We start from the raw sequence: 22162 nt of genomic DNA on the forward strand, positions 1-22162 counted from the left end.
GTTAAAAAAAGGTAATAGTTCTCTGTTTCCTATGTCACTGAAGCAATACCAGCTGGATTGCACTATGACACATTAACTCCATGTCCAAACCAGTATTTACTAGTATTTAGTATCCATGTACCAGATCATTAATCTCTGCATCACTTCAATTTATGGACTTGAAATTTTCCAATGGTTACCACAAAACTATTTCCTACCATTTCAGAACTGTAAATAGAGATGGTCTTGGGCAAATTTATGCTCATAGTAATCATATAATGTAAGGAATTAGGCAGGAGTTAGGCAAGCCAGACTTCTTTCTTTATAGAGAGGATCAACCAGTCAGTTGAGGCTGATCAACTGTGTCATGAAAGCTTTGGGGTTTGTTTGGTATTGTTGGTTGTTCCCTTTAAAAAAAAAAATTCTTACATGGTTTATATGAGATTAAATTTACAGAGCAACACAATCTTGTCTTTTTGCAGTGACACCTCTAGAATTACTTTAGTGGTGCTTGATAATTCCAAAGAAAAGGAAGTTTAGGGAAAGGAAAGTTAGTCCTGCTTCCCTAAATATATATGCATATGCCAGCACTGCTAAAAATGCCCCCAAAGCAGGCTATTCTTTTCTTTGTATCTAGTCTTTGAGTGTTTTCTGGAACAGAAACATTTATCTCCCTTTTTTTTTTTTTTTTTGGGCAGGAAAGAGGTACATTGTTTGTTTTACAAACAAGAACATGATCTGATATAAAATGCTTATGAGTTATCAGTCAGATTTTTTACAACTTTTTTTTCAGTGACATAAGCTGTCCCATCTGGCTCAGGAGATAAGGATGCTGTGCCAGATGCATATGATACAGAAAAAACTACTACAGAGAGCTTGCAGCATCAACTATATACGCTGGGAAAACCACTAGTGTTTTAAAATATTGTCTAAATTCCTTTTTATACAGTTCCTTGGTCAAACTTGTACAAAACCGAAGATGCTCATACCTCTGGCATGATTTTTTATTTGGATGCATGTAAGATAATAGGTTTCTTCAAGGGATTCTACTTTTAAGGATTTGGATTTGAATATTCAAATATTAGGTGTAGTCATGCCTTTCTAATGTTCCACTTTATTACATGGTCATTAAATCCTGTGTTCATGTGATTAGCATTTACAGAACCTGTGACCATTTGCATGAGGTAGAACAGGTTATTCACTTTGCTAGCTTTGAAGCTTTGCATATCCTGCACACTAAGCAGCAGTGAAGTATCTAAACCCAAACCTCGGCTCTAAAATAGGGCAGAAAGGTTTTCCTGTCGAGCAGAAAGGTTTCCCAGTACCTGGTCCAAGCCCTGGCAGCACATCCACTGCCTGCCCCAGGCCCTGGACACCCTCTGGCCTTGGTCACTTCTCATCAGGGATGGAAGCACTCCCTCCTCGTGTGCTCAGATTTGCAGTGGCTGCTTTAAACAACTAACAAAACAGCACAGTTCATTTGTTCCACCAGGACCAAGCCGTGTGTGTGTGTGAGCCTGCCCAGCTCCTGTCAGGGCACGAGGGTCATAGAATGTTAAGGGGTTGGAAGGGTCCTTAAAGACTATCTAGTCCCAACTGCCTGCCATGTTCAGGGACATCTTCCACTAGACCAGGTTGCTCAAGGCCTTATTCGACTTGGCCTTGAGCAGTGTCAGGGGTGGGGCATCCACAACCTCCCTGGCCAACCTATGCCAGTGTCTAACCACCTTTACAGTGAAAAATTTCTTTTTTAATATCTAACCTAAATTTCCCCTCTTTCGACTTGTACCCATTATTCCTTGTCCTATCACTACAGCATAGGATAGGATAGGATAGGATTAGGATAGGATTAGGATAGGATATAGGATAGGATAGGATAGGATAGGATAGGATAGGATAGGATAGGATAGGATAGGATAGGATAGGTCAGGACAGGCTTTGTGCCTCTCTGTCCATCCCTGGGGGACCACCGACACGAGGTACCCGCAGATCCCCCTCGTCCCCCGGTCCGGGCCGTCCCACCCCCTCCCTGAAGGTGTGTCCGCCCCATCCCCTCCCCGAGGTGTGTCCGCCCGGCCCGCGGGCGGGGGCGGAGGGAGGGAGGATCCCCCGCTCTCCCCGCGGTCCCGGGCTCGGTTCCCGGCGGGATGGTCGCCATGCCCCTGAGGAAGCCCCCGGGCAAGCGGCAGAGCTCGGACTCGGGCGTGGAGCCGGACCGCGGGGCGCTATCCCAGGAGCGGGACCAGCGCCTCGGGCTGTCCCAGGAGAAGAAGGATCAGCGCATCGCGCTCTTCCTCAGCGACTTCGACCAGCAGGGTATGGCCGGGGGCGGAGGAGCTGCCCGGGGCGAAGCGGAGGTGCCCGCCCGCCGGCACTTCCCTGCCGGGATGGGTGGAGGGAGCAGCGGCTCCTGGCAGGAAGAGCCCCCGGGCCGGGAACGCGGTCCTCGTCCCCCGGAGTGGCTGGTAGCAGGCGCTTCGACTCCCAAGTCGGATTTCTCCCGATAAAACGTTGTTTTAACTTTCTCGTATAATGGGATCTTCCAGCGCTTATACTTGGAAACATGTAACGTGCATGGCAATAAAAGCCTGTTTTGTTTTGAAGCCAAGGAGCACGTCCAGGAGATGAAGAAGGAGCTCGATGCGCTGCTGCAAACAGCTGAGAAGGCGTTTGCAGTGGAGCTGCTGACGATGCCGGCTGCCATCAGGAAAATGAAAAGGAAAGACTTGCTCAGTAAGTGTGAGTGGCCCTGTCCTGCGAGGGGTGCGGACAGGGTTAGGGCAGGATGTGTCTGTGACTGGTGTGAGAACACCTGTAAACTTGGGGACTTTTGTGAACAAGTTTGATTTGTCTGGTGAGTATTTTAAGCTAATCAGCAGAGCTGTTACCCTGCAGATGCTCACTGAGCACTCTTGTTCAAATAGACTGATATGTGTAAAAACAGGGTGTAGAGTTAGTGTGTGTATAGAGTCTGGAGGGTTTTATGTGTGCTCTTAAGTAGTCTCATTTAAAGTCTGAAGAGACAAGGAATAATTACAGACCTAGTGTTTTCTGTGCATGAAAATGTAAGTGCTACTGTCCATCTGACTGTTAATGCCAGCAACAGAGATTTTTTTTGTCTTTCTCAGTTTGGAGTCTTCCTACTGAGCCTTTCTCAGCTAGTTGTTCATCTGTGCTGATAAGCAAGCAAGTTTAATTTTAACTCCCATTTCTGCAGCAGTTTAAGATGTGGTATACACTCAGCCTCAGATATATATTCTGGTGAGAACTGATGTTTTTGGAATCTACCTTGCACCTGGAAATTGCAGGGGCCACACAAAGATCAAACTTAAGACTCTTGATGAACTTGAGTTTACCATAAGCCTGAGTATGTATTTCAGTGCTTTTCTTGAGAAATTTCTGCCTAAAAGCATTAGCTTTCTGCAGTACAATGTATGTGTGTGGTTCTTCTTGGAATTTGTTATATACTATGTGACTACACTCAGTATCCTTTCAAAGAATTAACATCCTGAAATTTTCATGATTTTGTAGGATGACTGTTGTTCTACAAGACTTGAATCTTGTTCCAATGCAACATGTATTCTAACTAAGGTTAACTATTTAAGCCATTGTAATCCTGAATTACTTGTTCTGCTTCATAGGCAATAAGATAAAAACTTGAAGATAAAAATTTTGCAAGTAATAGTATCTAAACAAGTTACACTTTCTTGAGTTACAGATTTGCAAGGAGGGGAGGAAGTGGCTCTTGCTGCTGCAGTGGTAAGTTGTGTGTTTTCAAATTTTATCACAGTTTACAGAATAGAATTCTTCTCTCCCTGCTGTAAATGTTTCAGACAAAATATTTTGTTTGGCTGTGTGTTTAAATAGAAGATGATATGAAAAGACTAGACAGCCAGTCACAGTGCAGTTATGAACATTACCTAAATTTTAAGGTCATCTGTTGGCAGAAATCCAGATGTTTCTGAAAAAATAAACTGGTGTTTAGCCAATCCCACTTCTGTCACTTGCTTTCATGTGCTTCTGTAACATAATATTCATCTACTGGGCAAAATCTGTTGACCTTTCCTTGTTGTATAAACACTTCTTTTTCAGACTGACTGCTCTCTAGAAGACATACCAAATCCAAAACTGGTGAGGACCAACAGCAAAAAAGGCAAGTCAATCCATTAATACATAGCTTGTGGTTCTTAAATTTTATTTTTTTTTTTATTGGTTTGAACTGAGCATTTGTAAAGGGAACGTTAAGCCTGAAGAATACAAGAAGGGAAAGTGTATAACAGTTCCCCCCAGCATTCAGTGTGGAGGATCATGAGTTATGCTACTGTTGAGGTACTTTAAAGGATAAGAGATCCTGCCCTTTGGATTTATCACTGAAAATGGTGAGAAGAGACAGATTTAAGTGACTTGTTAGTGCTTTACAGTATAGCAGAAGAGCTAGGAAAGTCAACCCTCTTTCCTTGCTTCCCCTGTGACCTTCTGCCCACCGAGCTTTGTAAGAAAAACACCATTTTTCTTCACATCCCAATATATGCAATAAGGAGGACACTGAGATGTAAATCTGTTTTGTCTGAGAGTTAAGGGATTATCTGGTGTCTTTTAACTGCCCTGTGCATCCCAGTGTCTGCGAGGAACAGAGACAGTTTGTTTTTAAGTGTGTCCAGGTGAATGACCATTGTGGAGCAGACATGTAACTGTCAGTGGGGAAACAGGTTTTAAACACAAGTCTGAAGTGGTGTTTTGTGCTCTTCATGAGATTTTTATTTTCCTTGTCTTGCTAATACATTTCTAGTTAAGGTAACTACAATCGTCGAATATGAAGATGCCAAGCACAGTTCTGCAAAGAAAGTAACTAGAAAAGTAAGTCTATTTTTTCTTTATATTCAAAAAACATAAGGGCTTAGTCAGTTTTGACCTGCCGGGAACCCTGCCAGATCCATGACCAGGCAGGCCAGTGAACTGCTGATTTTTTGAAAAATCAGTTGTTTTAAATTTAAAATATTTGAAGTTAAGCAAGGTTAAACAGTTTACTAAATCATTTTCATAAAGAAATATAGTATCTGCACTTCCAGTGACTAATTCACACAGACTTGCAAATACTGGCAGTCATTCTCTCTTGACTTGTCAATAAGTCTTGAAGCTTTGAGAAAACATTTTTTATTCAAACTTATTTTTTAAAAAAACCTGCCTGTTTTAATGAATTCTTTTCTATATTTGAATGACTTGTGCATTCTTTCCATTTTAATCTGTGAACCAAATCAAGTATTAATTTTACCACCTCAGTCTGTCTGTGCAAAGTAGCTCCTCAGCCAGACACTGAAATATGTAGCAAGATAACAACAAAGACCAAAAAGATTCTATGCAGAGTTACAGGCATTAGTTGTAAGGTTTAAAAGTTGAAGGTGTATATATGAGACAGGTGGTTGGCTGTACAGAACTTCAGTATGAATACATTTAAACAGTATGAAACTCCTTTTAGAATGCATATTTGCCATTTTATATACATGTAGAACTGTATAAAAGGCAGCACCGTGGGGCTTAACTGCTCTTTTTCAACAGGGAATTCTTACAGTATTGTTTCCTGCAAATACCTATCATTTTGCTTTCAAATGCCACTTCTTTTAACTGCAGTCTTACATATATATTTTCAGGTTTCCAAAACCAAGTCGTTGGTTTCATTGGCCTCTGGTTTAAATAGCAAACTGAACCCTCTTTCTAGGTAAGACTGACCTTTGATAGCTTATTTAACTCACCTGAACTTCTGAATGCTGAATAAAATTATTTTAAACTGAAGTAGCTGAGATTTGAGCCCAACAGGAATACATCTGATGTCTTCCCTGACTGAGTGAGATGCACTGTGGTTTTGTGAACCCTGGACAAAAAAGCACCTCTAGATGATGAAGACATGGAGTTGTATCACTCACTGAATGGTGCAGAGCTCTGAACTTAGGGAATCAGTATAGATTTCCAAACAATACTTAATGGAAGAGAACATGTAAGGAAAGCATCTTTGCTCTGTTAGGACTAATAAATTGTTCTGTAATAAACACTCAGTTTGGTTATTACAGCCCTCTCTTACCTACTACCATCAATTAATTCTTTTGTTCCTGTATGTTGTTAGGTCCCACGATACCATTTTTACCTCAGGAGGGCTTTTTCACATGTGCATACACCAGATGTCTGTCCTGGAGCACTCCCCAATCCATTCTCTAATCCACTGTCGGTCTATCTTCATCCCAGCTAAAACTCCACATTGGAAGTAGATGAGGAGGAATAAATAAAAATAATAATAAAACAAGAACAAACAAACAAACAAAAAAAACCCCAAACAAAATATAAAACTGATAACTACTTTTTTTTGAGTGTATTAACATCCTTTTGCAAGTCACACTTGCAGGAGAGTAAAGTCTCTTACTTCTCATTGCAGTGCCACAAATCTCAGAGCCACTCCAAAGGTATCCAACAGGTAAGGGGTTTTCAACTTGTTCTTAATAAATAATTTTGTTAAATACCACAGAATTTCACAGAATATTCTGAGTTGGAAGGGACCCACAGGGATCATTGAGTCCAACTCTTAAGTGAATGGCCCATACAGGGGTCAAACCCACAGCCTTGGCATTATTGGTATCATGCTCTAATCAGCTGAGCCAAGACACTAAATATCTACATTATTATCAATCTAGATATTAATCATCATCAATCCAGACATAACAGATCTTCATGGTCTGCACTTAAATTTGACAGTGGGGATGTGAACCAGTTACACCTCCTGCTTTGAGTGTGGGTGTTAATTTGCACTCTCATGGAGGCACAGGATTTGATGTCCTAACTAAAGTTAGTTTAAAAAAAATGTATTAAGAGTATAAATTTTATTCTCACTATTTAAGGGTTTACAGCTCAAACTTGTTCTCAGAGCCCAGCTTTGATTAAACTGTCACTAATATTGCTGTGTTTTAAAAAAGTAAACCAACCCCCACAAAACCTCCACCCAAATACTTTGACAATCAGTTCTTTGCATATTGAACAGTTAAGATTTTCAGTTAATATCATTCTCCACACACTACAGAGATTGGTTTTGGCTCAAGTCATCAGCTGAAATGAGAAGATGAATAACTCAGATGGGTCCTAAAAGCAGCAACTGGCTCAGTTTCACCTTGGCCTGATAAAAATGTCAAAGGCTTGTTTCCATGTAGAACATACCCAATTTTTAGGCAGAGTAAGAACAATTGTGTAATGAAAGTTTAGGAATTCTGTATGGCATAAGGTATGCCTTGTACCTCTCAGAGCAAGCAGCTTTGGTATTTATTGATTTCTCTCTGTAGTAGACAGATACAGCATGTCTTATCTTGAGCCCTGAGGCACGAAGTTTCCTCTTTCCCAAATTGTAAACATTCAATGCTGGTATTGGAGAGTGGATGTTTTTGTCACTGAGTGGTCCAAATGTCAGCTTGCTCCCTGGCCTGTAACAGGCTCAGAAGGTTACTGCAGGGTCAGGGGCATAAAACGTGAATGCTGCTGATGGTTGGATTTCCTGGAGTCTTGTGGCAGAACTGGACAAATTTGAAGCTGACTGCCTTTCCCTTAGGTGTATTTCCTACTACTTGGATTTGATTGAAAATTTCCAACAGATCATAGGAAGTTAGTTAACCTCAGAGTAACATCTTTATTGTATTCTAGTGCTGGATTACAACAGACTGTCTCAAGAACTTTACCTACCCGTGGAAGAGTTCAAGGCATGTTAAAAAGAAGTAAATCAGTACCCCAAAATAAACCAGTTCCATTTGTAAACATTCCTCTGGCTGATGGACAGGTATATATATTTTTTTAAACATTTTCAACTTACAGCAGTTGATCAACGTGAACACTCATAGTGACAGCTCTCACTATTCCTGAATGAGATGCTGCTAAACAAAATGAAAAATGGTTGCCAAAAGTTTTGCAGTGAAGCACGTGATTTTCAGAGAAGCTGGGCATGAGAGTAAAAACTTTCAGAGTAACTTTTAAAATTGTTTCTGTTCGCATTTAGACACTCTGTACAGCTGGTGGAGACCTCCGTAATATTGATGTGCAACTACTAAATCAGGATACAGTACAGCACATTCATAACTTGGTGGTAAGCTTAAACTAGTAGGCTTAGATTAGTAGACAGCTAGTCCTGAGTTTTCATGTGAGATACTCTCATGAATGCAAATTCTAAGTGCTTTAACTCTTTGGAGGTTAAGCCTAAATGGGTTGGTATAAACTGGGAGGGAGGAAGAGGGAGAGAACTGCTGCACATGGACCACATGTAAGAGTAAATGCCCTTAAAAAAGCATGTGCAGTTTGGTAACAGCCTGGGGGACCACAGAGCATAAACTCCCTTCTACACTGCTCTGGTGTCTCTCCTACCATGTGAGCAAAGTGCCATTCTCTTATCTCATGTTCAGAGGCTGACAAAGCTACAGCCAAGTTTTGATCCTTGTTATAATCTAGTATTGTGTGTCCCTTGCTTAGTAAGGACTATACAGCTCTTAATTCTCTGCTGCAATTGAATAGGAACTGCCTTACCTCTGATTCAGGGAGGTAAATGGTTTTGAAGCAAAAGGAAGTGGAGCAGAAACTCTGTAGCACATAGTGCCCCACTCTTCTGAAGATGAGGGTACCTGGGTATTGTTTGAAGCAATGGAAATCCATCCAGACATAAGAAATATTAGCCAGTTTACAGTTGTGCAGGCACTGAGACTTCATTGCAGCTATTTGAGTTAAGGGTCTGGAAGCTGTTCTGTTATTTTATAACATGGCCCTGTCTCTGTAGGCAGACAGTGGGGGAGGGAGTGAGGATTCACTGCTTGTTTTAGCAAGAGCAACTTTTTCTTCTTCCAAGATCTGTTGGGTGGCTTGAACTAAAATGATTTTTCCCCCCTTAGAGTGAGCTGACTGTACTGTGTGGAAAGGCAACAGCTAAACCAAGTTAATGGAACTGTCTTGTGCCCACAGGATACTGGTGACAGTTCTTGCATGCTGCCTCTGAAGTGTTTAGATAATGCTTGTTATGTCTTAATAAAGCTGTATACCGGCCAGTAAATGTTTTTGTAAGCTTTTATATCATGTGATGTGTCTTATTAAGTTCCTGTTATCTCTGTGAAGGATACTAAGCAGAAGAAAATGCTACTTTCTCAATTTCTCTATAAAAGGCTTAGTTAAAATCTAACATCAGTTCCCAGTAAAATGAGCAGTAATAGGTCGTAGGTAGGAAGTGAGTTTGAACTCTAATATTCTAAATAGGACTCCGGTTTTTTTACGTAAGTATAAGAACAAACCTCTCCTTTAGGTTAAACACGAAGTGTACAGAACATTCACGAACAGTTAGTTAGGCAGTTCTCAATAGTTTAACCTGAATTAACATCCATTTTCCACTGAATTAATCATGTGGTATCAGCTTTTAATTATTGCAGGCAAATGGACATTTCAACATGAACTGTTCACTCCCATACTACACTGGGGTAAACCTGCATTGTTCAAGTGGTTGGAAAAGGCAGTGCTTTGCAACAGGCCAACACACCTCTGTGGGTCCCTCACCATTTTGATGCTGCTGGCAAGAGCCTAAATTAATGCCATCTCAGGACTCAAGGAGAACTAGCCTATATACAGTGATCAACTCCTCCTCCACCTTCCACTTCAGCACCTTACCTGAAATCCCTTCCTCTCTTCCCCCTCAAAAAAACAATTTGAAAGGAGATTAAAAGTTTAGAATAGTACTCTATTTTTCAAGGAAGTGTATCTTAAAGCTACTACTTAAAACCAGAAGACAGGTGGTGTAATTGTTTAAGCAGTACAGGTTAAAGTGATCGACTTCTTGGAGAAATTAGTCAGGAGAAAGGATCAGCATGTAACCATGGCTTCACAAAAAGCAACCCAAAGTTTTAATAAATGAAAATAAAAGATCCACCAGAGAATGCCACAGCATAAGTCAATACTGAAATACAGATCAAACAGTATTTATTTTTGCTTCATTTTTAGAGTCTATAACAAGGATGTTCAGCAACACTCAAATGCCAATGCCTACCCAAGCACATGGAAACCCCTGGAGTTTGTCCCTCCAACCTCATTGGTAAAATGTCAACAACTATCAGAGCAATAACTAAACAAGTCACACTTCAGATTTGTAAAGAAAAGTAGAGCTTCAACTTTCTCACTTAAACAGGGAGAGAAACCTTGCTATAGAGAGGCAGCTTACCAACCAAACATTGTTCATGCACAACATTCCTTAATTAAGGTCACATTTTTGCCTTGTTGGGGCATTTTTACCAATTCAAAGTAACAGAACTGAAGCTGGAGAACTTAATATCTTCATAATTAAAACAAAGTGCAAACTACCAAAAAAGTAACAAAACCATCTACATTTATGATGTTTCCAGGTCAAACATATTTTTTTTTTAAACTGGAAACATTTCTCTAGGAAGTGAGGCTGAATCAGGCTTTGAGTAGGATTCAAAGGCTAAAAGAAAAACACCATTATTTCAGAATATAATCATCCCCATTTAAATGTTTTCTTATCTTCAAACTGAATTCAGTATTCCTTGTGTTTTCTTCACACAAAGGGGACATGGCTGCAACCTTCCCTGTGCCCATTTAGTCAAGTTTCATTTCAGGAAAAGACTTTTATGTGGCACACAATTGTTACCTAACCTTAGCTTAGTCTTAAAGCAGCTTCAGCCTCCCTGTGTTTACAAAATGTCTATCATCTACATTGTCTCCTCATACACAGACTAGTTAAAGCCACTGGAAAAGTAAGAGTTACAAGGCAAAAGAAATATATTATACACCAACTGCTTTTATTTAATTTCAGAAACCGTTCACAAGATGGTAGAAAAAACTTACAACCACTTCTAATTCAGTCTTTCATTGTTCCCAGTCAGCTCTAAACCCATTATGTGCAAAGCCCATTTATTACCATGCATCTAGATGATAGATACAGGCTATGAAATTCTTGATTCTACTTGTAGCAGCTTATGCAGGTGCAGCCAAATACCAAGCCTCAGGACAAATTGTACACAAACTTTACAATGTAGAATTTGAATTTAAAATATGAAACTTAAAATCTACACAAAACTGATAAAAATCAAGCACAGATACGAGGACAAACTTAAAACCCATGTGAAAAGGAGTCTCGTCTTCCTTTCAAGTGCTTTATTCTGCTACACAGTCAAAATGAAGATGTAAGCTTGTGGTTAGTTTAAATTACACTCTGTAGATACTATAGACCAATTTAAAAGTTACACATACAGCAATAGATGTCCATTGGTTCATCTGGATTACTTATACAATCCAGCTGGATTGTTGAAAACAAGTCAGGCAAAATTTGAAAGAAAATCCTTGTGCAACTTTTTAGACAAATGTTTACTGATGGGCACACTGTACCCCAGGTCCATGATGGCTGCTTTCTTCGTCAGAACTATCATTATAAGCTTCACGTCTCTGGCCACCACCTGAACCACGAGTGGTATCAAATTCCTGAAGATCTACCTCTTCTGCATCACCAATTACATTTGGAAATTCTGGTCTAGCTGGCAGAAGATCTTCAAGTTCCTGCCCCAAAGAAAGAAATGCATTCAGTATTGCATCTACAACTGCTGTGTAAAAAGTGACCGGTTTCCCACACCTTCAAGACACCTCACAGAGCAGGTTTGGTTTAGAAGTCTAAGCTGATGAAAGCCCTGAAGCACAGACTCATTTAAAAGTATTTGTATCAATTGGAAGACACCACAGAAAGAAAACCAACTCAACATATCATCAACTGAAAGTGCAATCAGTAAATACAGTCGCGCTCTGACAACTTATCACACAGCAACAGAAAGATTCTTCCTCCTGCCTTCGTCTGCATAACATCTGCACAGCTCTTAAACACAGGTTAATAAATTCTTATTCCAATGAGTATTTCCAAGTAACATGTTGCCCATTAAAAAAGTTAAAAGAACAATTGTACTTGCATCTAAATTTAACCACTGAAAGCAAGCACATGAGGTACAACGCATGCCCTTGGCACACACTGTCAAATAAGACACCACAGTTATGCTTGAAAAACTACTTACTGAAAGCTTTTCTGGGCTAATCCAGTTATTTTCAGGAAACTGAACGTCAAATTTAATGTAAAGATCCCCTTTCTCAAAAGGATTGCGATACTGTGGCATTCCTTCACCTCTGACTACACGGACACAACCTGGAATTCAAAGAGAAATAAGCTGGAGAGTGCTACTGCAGAACCATTGTCTCCACATAATTTTAGTTTTCCTTGCTTAGGTTCAGTTAAAAGGACAAGAATGGGATTAAGTGTTAAAGAATCACAAAAGCATAATCAAAGAAATCCTCATCAGGCCAAGTTTACCTGGTTCAATTACTTTTCCAGGAGGATATTTAACCACAATTTGACGTCCATCAAGGTGCTTAAATGTGAACTGAAACCCACACAGTGCTTCAACAAGTCCAATCTTGTGTGTCATATGCAAATCATTCACATCTCGCTGGAACACCTGGAAAATAAAAACGGATGTCTTTTCTAGTCCTATAATCATAACTCCACCAGGCTCATTATTTAATAAGTTCATTATTATTTATCCTTAAAATCAATGTCACAGCAACAGCCCTTGTGTAAGTTAACTTGATTCTGTTAATTCAGACAGCTTAACGTGCTTGGAAAGTTTGTTTCTGACACAAGTGTCATCTAAGATAAGGGAAACCACACCACATGCTATGAGCTAAGGTTCAAATTAAACAAAGCCTGTATAGCAGCACTGCTCTTTTACCCCCAACATCTTCCACATAGCAACATATCAACAAAAGTTACCATAGCACTTCCCCTGCACTTGAGTATATAAACCACATCTTTGTTTCTCAACTTTTATTTTGTCATCATGCATATCTGCTTTAGCAAACCGGATCTACAGCAGGACTTCAATCAGTTAGTCCACAGCTGTCAGAAGTGACCTTTAAGCTATATTGCTCAAGATTCTTAATCAGAGTAAATCTAAGATTTATCCATTGGCAGAACCATGATTGCCACCTCAAGGAAAATTTTAAGAACATTAAAAGTCTACCTAGTTTTACTCTCTAGGACAAAGTACAGACCAACAGATTAGCAGTCCTTGACACAGCTTTGAAAATCTTACAAAGTACCTAATTATCAGGTAACCAACATTATACCCTTAATATATGACTGGAGTTTAAATTTGTACCTCATGCTATTCTCTCTGTCACAACAGACACCCCCCTCTGAGTATAACACACCAACTATTTCTTATTTCATTACAGTAATACCTGGCATTTTTAAACAAAAGCATTCCAAAAAAAGCACAGTCACCTCAACTCTGCCCCAAGAGTTTTAACAGAAAAAGATAAATTGCCATATTTAATTCCAAAGTGCAACCTATACACTCCAGAATACAGTGAGTACGAGTCTAGTATAAAATAATAATGCTTCTGCTTTGTTAAGTGAATCAGCAACATCACCATTTTGTGTTATTTCCAGAACCACAGTAACAGACACAGAAAGCACCATCTGGGGATTTTATCAGGAGTTCCCTGCCATGTCACAAGACATTCAAAAAAGCAACACTTAGCATTTTGTTAGTGTCACAAGCAAAGCAGATTAAAGTTAACATCCCGAACAGCTCTTCGCTGCATCTACTGCATCAAAGTCACTCAGAGCTTATCTGAGAAAGCTACCTTTTATTAGCAGTAGGAAGCACCAGAATCTGCCTTGCTCTGGCTAAGGACTCGCACAGTTTTCTCTGGCTCACCATGAAAGCCACATTACACGCTATAAATTTATTAAAAGCTACTCACCATCTCTCCCAGAGCTCCAACTATATGAATTACTTTAAATGAATGGCCACTATACAACTTAAATATTAACAACTAGGATAAAAGGCATTTAAAAGATAAAAGCATTACCTCATTCTCCTTTTCTTGGAGCAAAAGGACAATATCGCCTGGTTCCACACCTGGAGCCTGATCTGCTTCTCCACTGAATGTAATTCTTTGTCCATGTTTCATGCCTTTGTCTACATGGACTTCAAGTATTTTTACCTCCTTGATCACCTTCTTTCCTTCACATTTTTTACAGCGGTCTTTTTCATTAATTACTTCACCTAAATAAAGACAATTTTTGAGTTCAGAGATTTCCACATAATTGCATCCAATTCTGAAGAAAACCTATTTGAGAGCAGGCTCAAGAATTCATGTGACACAACAAGCAATTTAGATGTTCCTTTATGAATTCCTCACAAGAGGAAATCCAGGCTCCATTTACCCCAGCTGGGAGAGGTGGAGGGAAGGAAAAAGAAAAAAAGGTGGGGTGTCAGTAAATAACAAAGATAAACATAACCTTCCAAGCTGTCTTATCAAGGATTTTGAAAAATGAGAGGGCTTTAGAGAATGGCAAAACAAGACTTTGCATTCCTTAAGTCCTTCCCATGTAACTTACTACCCTTAAAATAAATGAAAAGCCTTTTTTCCATTTCTTGTTATGCTAGGGATAACATAAGCTAAAGCCACACTGACGCATCTCTTCTCCCTTAAAAGTCAGAACAGAAATTTCAAAATATTTCAATGAATTTAGGAAACTTAGTTCCACTTCTGTTAAAACCAGCAAAAAACGATGACTAGGTTTTGTTCCCTGCCTACCCCATTTCCCAGTATATCCCCACAACACAGTACTGTGTAAATGCATCCAGCAGGAGTCTTGCATACCAGACATGGGAAGGGAGCTGGTCAAATTAGCTTCATGTAAGAGCAGTATACAGGTTTTCCCACAGAAACAATCTAACAGTTTGTGACACATGAGGGATTTCACCTCCATACTCTGAAACTCGGGGTAGTTTTTCCACATTATCTGTGACCTCTAGAAAGGTAATAACTGTTTCCAGCAAACTGAAGGATGATGATCCAAAATGGCTTCAAGGCTCTGTTCTACCTCACCTTTGTCAAGTGAGCTGCTGTTTCTGTACGCAGTAACCACAGTACTATGGCACACACAGCACTAAGTGCCACAAGCAGATGCACTTGGTTTAAAACATTAAACTTTTCAGCTTAAATCACCTTTCAGTGAAACAAAGCACAACATTATGATGCAGTTGAAACTACTAAGGTTAGGTATGTGAAATGATAAAGACAACATAATTTATTAAATGTTTTGACTAATCACAAAATACAACTCTTTGTAACTTCTGAGTGTTGTGATGAGTAAAATCATCCACAGGGTGAGGTAACTACTCTGCAAAATGCAGAAGACCTAAAAAGAAATCACACTAAGTGCAGATCACGTGCTGAGCTTGTTCCCCCTAAACAGAACCAATTCAGCCAAAGATATCTTCTTAATTTGAAGAAGTTAAAAATTCAATTTTAGGTTTCCATTTTTAACCTAAAACTGTCCTTGGATATTAGGAGAAGCAAAAAGACAAATAGCTCCTAAACCAGCAATATCTTTTTTTTTCTTTAACACAAGAATAAGAGCAGTAAGTAATACCCACATCTAAGTGTTTTTAAAAACAATCAATCCCTGTTGTTCAAGCTTCTAGGCTGCTTTTCAGCATTAACACTGTAAATCTTGCTGCTGTTCTGGGTAAAATGATTCCTCCATGTTGACACCAAATTGAGACACAGCTGAGTAGATGGGGGCAGAACTGTCCTGGATAAGTTCCTCCTGAGACTTAAGCAGAAGGTTGAATCCAACCACACACATTTAGCAGCAGAGCACAGCTTGGCCTACCTTCTCCATTGCAGTCAGAGCACACAGACTGCATCTGCTGAACCATCCCGGGGGCGAGCTGTCGGATCATGATACGGACACCTCTGCCCCGGCACGCGTTACACTTCTGAACAGATCCAGCCTTCCCTCCCTGCCTGCAATGGAAACCACCAGTTGCATGGAAAGTTAGTTTTTCAGAAACATACAGCCAAAAAAACCCCTCCATCAGAAGGTTAACATGCCTACATGCCTAATGGCACTGCCAATTAGAATTAAGTTCTCTCCTCTCCCACCCTTCCCCCCTTGAATAGTTCCAGTTCCATCAACAGTATCATTCAAGTTCAACAATTTGCTAGTCTGAAAGCAGGCTCCAGTAAGTCAAATACTGATAAGGATCCGACACAGGAGATCCTTCATTACACTATCTGCCAACAAAGCAACCAGAGAACTCAAAAATACAAACAAACTTACCCATTACATGCACTACAAAGGACATTCTTGCTAAGTTGTAGTTTAGTTGTCTTTCCATTATACAGATCTTCTAAAGAGACTCTACAAAATAAAGCATTTCTCCTGGGTTATCAATTAACAACTTACTTTCCCCATGTAATTAAAATACTTGCCTAGGACAAATGAAAGAAAAATAGAACTTCATAAAAAGACTAAATCTGCTATTAAAATATGATTTTAAAGCATTGTTTTGGCTTTCATGAGGAGTTACTAAAATAATATTTCATGCATGTCAATATACACTTGTAAACCTGAACACAGTTTCAGAGAAAAGCTGTAATTTAAGAAGAAACCAGATAGGACTGCTCGTGTTTCACAACAGGAAACAAGCTGATCTAGTATTTTAGGGGTTATTATATAGTCATAATTAATTATTATTTGTAGTTCTACCAGGCAGGTGAGACAGTCCAGACAATATTTATAGCACGAATATGTAAGAACACATTTAGAATACTTACTACTGTATTGGCTTTCCACACAAGAGAGTTTAGTGAGGTGGAGTTAGCACATCCTCAAGGCCACTTAATCCTTTAGACTTGTTCACGTTTTAATTTTTTTAGAAGCTCTTCAATACACTATCAAACTCCAATACCCTTTATATATTGCTAGAAGATTATGTACATATATTTAGTGTTTCTCCTACAAGGGTTTGTTGGTGGATAGAAATTGCAACTCAAAGTATAGAGAAAAGGTTGCTTGGCATCAGTGTTTACAAATAAAAACAAAACCAAAGCTAATTAACAATATACCGAGCAGTACTAGCTGCTAAACTAAGCATGTAAAATTAAACAGATTGTACTAAGCATGGTTTGCTGACCACAGGAAAGGCGTAGCTTAACTTAAGAACTTGGGAAGGACCTGCTCAACAGGCAAAAAGCCAGTCATGACTGCAGGAAGAGATCTACAAAACACAATTAGATGTGACATTCAAGAATGGCTTTGAAAAAAAGCCAAACCAAAACCACACACTTTTCCATTAATTACGAGGTTCAACTGTAGTTCCAGCTGGTAGTGGACTATGAATGCAACTTAAGTCTTTACAGAACACCTCCACTTTCCTAAGAATCCAGCTAATGAGTAATACTTTGTTGTTGAAGGTTTTTTCAGATCAGAACGATCAAACATAGTTAAGGAGCAAAACAAAGGAAAATAAAGCTATCGAAGTACACACATTCTAATAACCTGGCAAATCATGGTTATATAGATTAACCAACCATTGGTAACTCCACTGACCACCCTACACACAACATGCAGGTCTGAAAACCACTGCAGACAGCAGAGGATGTTAACTGAGAAGCATATCAAGAACAGAAACCAGCAGAGTCAAGTACTGATCAGGAAAGCTTGAAAGTACAAACTGCAGTACCAAGATACTCACTTGAGTGGATGCATCATATCTTCTCCTCTTCTTCTACCATTACGACTTCTACTCTGACCACCCATGAAATTGAACAATCCACCACCAAAGATATGGGAGAAAATATCGTCCATTCCACTGCTTCCGCTCCCTTCTCGGAGACCCTGCTCTCCATATCTATCATATAACTCACGTTTCTCCGGGTTTGACAATACTTCATAGGCAAAGCTTATTTCTTTGAACTAGAAGAGGAACAGAGTCAAAACAGTGCATGATAATTTAGAACTTCAAGGGAGTATTTTACTTGTTTCTCGCCCAGCATGAACATCCACCAATTATGGAAAAGTTTTCCACTCTCTTTCTAATATAACTTATTCTAAGCAAGACTTAAAAACGAAACTTGGGCTTAGTTTTTACTTAGCTGTGCTACTCCTTACCATAAAATAAGATATTTTACTGCAAAACTTGGTTGGCTTTGTTCTTTACTGTGCTTAGCATAAGACAAGGTTTCTTACAAATAAAAAAAAAAAAAAAATCCAACTGAAGAAAACCCCCAAGTACACAAGACTGCAGAAGCCAATAGGGAAAATACCCAACAGAGCTACATACTAATGGCAAAGACTTCAAGATATGTTAGGCACTTGAAATACACTAACAATTAAGTAACTTACTAAAATGTATATTAATGTGTTTGTCTTTATGACAAATTAGTATCTTTTCACAGTCATCTCTGCTCACCCCTAAGCAGCCATTAGGACTTCAATTTTGTTAAAGACAATCAGCTGAGTCAACCTAATTGACAATTTTTAAATTGCTTTTAGCATAACAAACCTAATTCAACCTTCCCATCTATGTAATTTGTTTTATGCTGCAGCAGTTTCAAGAACCTCTACAATATACACTTTTCCATGTTGGAAAGACTTGGAAAACCGACTACCTTTTTCAAATACCTACGCAGATGCCAATGCCAGCTGACACCATCTCAGCAGATGAAGAGAGGCAGCTTTCTCCTCAGCATTACCTTCTCAACCAATCTGACTCAGCCAACTGCTGCATTTTGTCAGTAGGCACACTGGCAGATTTTGAGATTGGGGAAAAAAGTTGACCCGATATGGTTCCCTCTCATAGTTATTATTTTTGAACAAACTGAATAGCAAGCCCCCAACACTTGTACTTTGTTCCCTACGTGCTACTGTAGTAGCAAACTTAAGGCATTGAAAAAAAAAAAAAGAAGTCATCTTACTTTGTCACCTGCATTTGGATTCTTATCAGGATGGTATTCCTTAGCCAGCTTTCTGTATGCCTAGTTGAAAAAGGTAGAAAATTAGTTTAAATTTCAATTAATCAGTTTTCTAAGAAACTCAAGTAATGTCCCCAAAAAGAAGGAAAAAATCCTAATAAATCAAAATTAAAAAATTATAGTTTCAAAATCACTTATACATTGAAATGATATATAAAAATATTCTGACATCGCTACATGCATAAATTAACTACATTTGGATTTTAAACATAGCTATAGCACACAATAGCTGGAACTAGTTTTTCTGCTTCTCTTCATCAGCTTACAGGAAGAATCCCATTGGACTTTCATTAAAATTACTTACTCTAGAGAACCCACTCAAAACCTATAACACAACAGCAAATTTCAGCCCGTTTGTCTTTCCCCTCAATCACAGCAGTAACTAACAACAAAATGGCTGCCTCAGCTTCTCATTCAACCCTACCAACCACTCCTCACAACCATCATTTTATTCTTCCTTACCTACCAATAATGGAAGATTTCATCTCACTTTGAACTAAGCACATGAGTTACATGTGCAGAAATGTACATATTTATTTAACTTCTCTGTTCTAAAATAGCAGGAGGAACAAGTACAGCCAAATATCCAGAAGAAATTTTTCAGAATGTTTTTTTTGACCAGTGCTTTGACTCCTAGGATCATCACTTGCCCTTCAGCACTTCATCTGTTCCACTTAAACTTTGGAGGACCAAATCAAATTAACACAATAGGCAGAGACTGTTCCTACAATTTGAGTTTCTGACAGCAAAGACCACAACCCTTCCCCCACTCCAGCTCAATGCCCCTCAGAAGCAATCAAGAAACAGATATTAACAAGTTACGTTGTATAGTCTTTTATTCTCTAAATTATACATATTTTAAAAAGCTACAGTGATGCAATTGCAAAAAACTGAAACATCACTTCTTAAGAGTAGACTTTCCAAAGGCTTTATTTCTGTATAACTGAGCACCTAAACTAACTCTTTAGAACTACAGTGTTAAGAGAGCTTTACACACAAAGTTTTACAACTTTTGAACAAGTAAATTTCCTTTTTCTATATCTGCACAATTACTTTGCTTTACTGATTTTATCTTGAAACACTCCGTACTTCTGCATGCAATCGATCAAGAAATGAATCTTTATAATGAATTAATGAAATAAAACGAGAACGTTGATATTACAAGCAAAATATTCTGAACCATAGTAAATAAAAAGAACAAAAACCACATGTCTTCAGGACAAATTACCCCTCAGTAACAAAGCATAACTGTCCACGAATGTATGCATTCCATAAAAATGGATTTTGCCCACATATTTTAAGGAGTCTAGCCAAGGAAAAAACCAAAACACCACTGAAACGCCAACCTAAGTAACATTATCTAATCAGGAAGAAAGGAGCTCACACGATGATCTTCAAAAAGATGTCTCTTTGCTGATAACAGCATTCCAGGCCAGAGCAATTTTTACAACTACCCATGGCCCTAAAGGAAGCCACCACAAGTCATTTAATCAGAAACAGATTCAGAATCAAGGTCTTCACTGGCAACATATTATAACTTAAAAGTTAATGTAACCATTGTCAAAACCTATTCTCTCAGCCTCTTTTGACTGAGATATCAACTCTTTTTCTTCTCTTTTCTATACTGTTGTAATCATGCTAAAATACCAGATTTTAAAGCATCCATGAAACCTCTCAATGACAATAACACATAGATGAACTCCTTGTTGTAGTAGCTGGAAACTTTACATTCTCTGATTAGTTTAACCTGTAGTAATTAATACTGAGCAGTGCAGGCTACTCTAGTGGAAAATTTGTCCCCAGTTTTCCTTCTTACAGGACACAAATATATTTAAGAGAGTCCTGTAAGAAAATACAATATTCTCCTGGACAGCGATGTACACCAAGCACAACCTTCCATCTCCAGCACTATATTTCAACACTGCAATCGCCGATCCCTGCACAAATGAGGCTGCCGCGAGCATGCCGGGTAAGGCGCAGTTGTTGGTGCCAGCACCACCCACCCGCGGAAGCCACTGCGAGTGAACTGTCTGGTTCATTCTCCTCCCTCACGTGTGAACGGTCATTACGGCCTTCCACAAAAAAAGTGCTTCATACGCTACAGGGTGCAATCGCTGTGGTGATGACCCGGCAGCGAGCTCTCACCTCCGCTCTTTGTTTATCTCGCCCCGCCGACCCCGGAGGGATCCCATGTGAGAGCGGGACCGAGGCCCCCCCGGGCCCGCACGTGGGGCGGACAATGGCCCCGGGGAGGATCCACCCTCGGGGATTTCCCCTCTCCCCAAAAAACCCCTTCCCGGCCGCGCACCGCGTGGTGCCGGAACGAGCCGCGTCCCGCCCGCGCCCGGAGCCCGCCGGGGCAGGGCCGGGCCGGGCCGAGTGCGGCCGGGCCCCATCGCCCCCTCCTTCTCCTCCTGCCGGGCCCTCACCCTGCCCGCGGCCTCCCGAGCACCGCGCTACGCCCTCCCGGCGGCCCCGGCCCCGCCGCCCCCGCGCCCCCTCGGCCCCGCTCCCCTCACGGCCCGCCCGCGGGCCCTGCCCGACCGGGCCCGGCCTCCCCCCCCACACACCGCCCGGCCTCCGCCCCTGCGCCGCACCTTCTTGAGCTCGTTGTCGGAGGCGCCGGGCGGCACCCCCAGGATGTCGTAGAGCTTGGTGTCGGCCACGTTGGCCATGTCGTGCGGGCGGCGGGGCCGAGCGGGGCCGGGCGGGTCGAGGGCGGGCGGGCAGGGCCGGGACCGGCGGCAGGACACGGGCACGGGCCGCCCGCGACGTCACCGCGCACGCGCTGCGTCACCGCGCCCGCGACGGGCGGACAGCGCGGCCCCGCCCCCGCCGCGGGGCCGCCTGACCCAGTTGCGGCGCGGCCCGGCAGGGGGCGCTGTGCGCGGGCGGGCTCTGCCCGGGCTGTGGGCGGTGCGCAGCGGAGCAGGGGCCGCGGCTGCCCCTCCGCTCGTGTCACGGTCACGGAGTCAGGGAGGTTGGAAAAGACCTCCGCGGTTATCGAGTCCAACCTGTGACCGATCCCCACCTTGTCACCCAGCCCGGAGCGCCTGAGTGCTTAAGCACCTCCAGGGACAGTGACTCCACCGCCTCCCTGGGCAACGCATTGCAATGTCTAATCACCCTTTCTGTGAAGAAGTTCGTCCTAATGCCCAATCCAAACTTTCCTTGGTGCAGCTTGAAGCTGCGTCCTCTCGTCCTGTCACTTGTTGCCTAGGTGAAGAGCCCGACAAACCGACAACCCCCTGACAACAACCTCCTTCAGGGAGTTGTAGAGAATGATGAAGTCACC

The 22162-nt window shown here is 40.9% G+C and overlaps 2 protein-coding genes across 4 annotated transcripts; one reads left to right on the forward strand and one right to left on the reverse strand.

The window, feature by feature from the left end:
- The first annotated feature begins 2101 nt into the window (after positions 1 to 2101).
- Positions 2102 to 9058, forward strand: LOC113994137 (borealin-2-like). 3 transcript variants are annotated; one of them, XM_039386165.1, is made up of 10 exons: positions 2102 to 2295; positions 2584 to 2712; positions 3698 to 3738; positions 4072 to 4132; positions 4769 to 4836; positions 5628 to 5695; positions 6404 to 6442; positions 7654 to 7786; positions 8003 to 8089; positions 8953 to 9058. In XM_039386165.1, the coding sequence occupies exons 1-10, from the start codon at positions 2127 to 2129 to the stop codon at positions 9037 to 9039; spliced, it is 882 nt and encodes a 293-aa protein (XP_039242099.1). In that variant the 5' UTR covers positions 2102 to 2126; the 3' UTR covers positions 9040 to 9058. The 3 variants fall into 3 exon arrangements, with proteins under 3 accessions (XP_039242099.1, XP_039242100.1, XP_027588634.1); XM_039386166.1 differs by having other exon boundaries at positions 3692 to 3738; positions 8883 to 9028; XM_027732833.2 differs by having other exon boundaries at positions 8883 to 9028.
- Positions 9059 to 9921: 863 nt separating this feature from the next.
- On the reverse strand, positions 9922 to 21660 carry DNAJA2 (DnaJ heat shock protein family (Hsp40) member A2). The gene is made up of 9 exons (XM_027732824.2): positions 21465 to 21660; positions 18811 to 18870; positions 17589 to 17809; positions 16172 to 16252; positions 15722 to 15855; positions 13906 to 14102; positions 12341 to 12485; positions 12048 to 12175; positions 9922 to 11544 (listed from the first exon to the last, which is right to left on the reverse strand). The coding sequence occupies exons 1-9, from the start codon at positions 21540 to 21542 to the stop codon at positions 11356 to 11358; spliced, it is 1233 nt and encodes a 410-aa protein (XP_027588625.1). The 5' UTR covers positions 21543 to 21660; the 3' UTR covers positions 9922 to 11355.
- Between the last annotated feature and the right edge of the window lie 502 nt (positions 21661 to 22162).

The sequence above is a fragment of the Pipra filicauda genome, unplaced genomic scaffold (genome assembly GCF_003945595.2).
Source record: "Pipra filicauda isolate LSUMZ 115617 unplaced genomic scaffold, ASM394559v2 scaffold46_size3722508_pilon, whole genome shotgun sequence".
In the NCBI taxonomy this organism is placed as follows: Eukaryota; Metazoa; Chordata; class Aves; order Passeriformes; family Pipridae; genus Pipra; species Pipra filicauda.

What these genes read in the sequence shown, in the direction of transcription:
- LOC113994137 (XM_039386165.1), top strand. Translation starts at nt 2,127, where the DNA reads ATGGTCGCCATGCCCCTGAGGAAGCCCCCGGGCAAGCGGCAGAGCTCG. An exon ending in CAAAGAAAGTAACTAGAAAA is followed by an intron (nt 4,837 to 5,627) that starts GTAAGTCTATTT and finishes ATATATTTTCAG; the next exon opens with GTTTCCAAAACCAAGTCGTT. An exon ending in AAACTGAACCCTCTTTCTAG is followed by an intron (nt 5,696 to 6,403) that starts GTAAGACTGACC and finishes TTCTCATTGCAG; the next exon opens with TGCCACAAATCTCAGAGCCA.
- DNAJA2 (XM_027732824.2), bottom strand. Translation starts at nt 21,542, where the DNA reads ATGGCCAACGTGGCCGACACCAAGCTCTACGACATCCTGGGGGTGCCG. An exon ending in CTCTGACTGCAATGGAGAAG is followed by an intron (nt 14,103 to 15,721) that starts GTAGGCCAAGCT and finishes GTCTTTATTTAG; the next exon opens with GTGAAGTAATTAATGAAAAA. An exon ending in TGGAAAAGTAATTGAACCAG is followed by an intron (nt 12,176 to 12,340) that starts GTAAACTTGGCC and finishes TTTGAATTCCAG; the next exon opens with GTTGTGTCCGTGTAGTCAGA.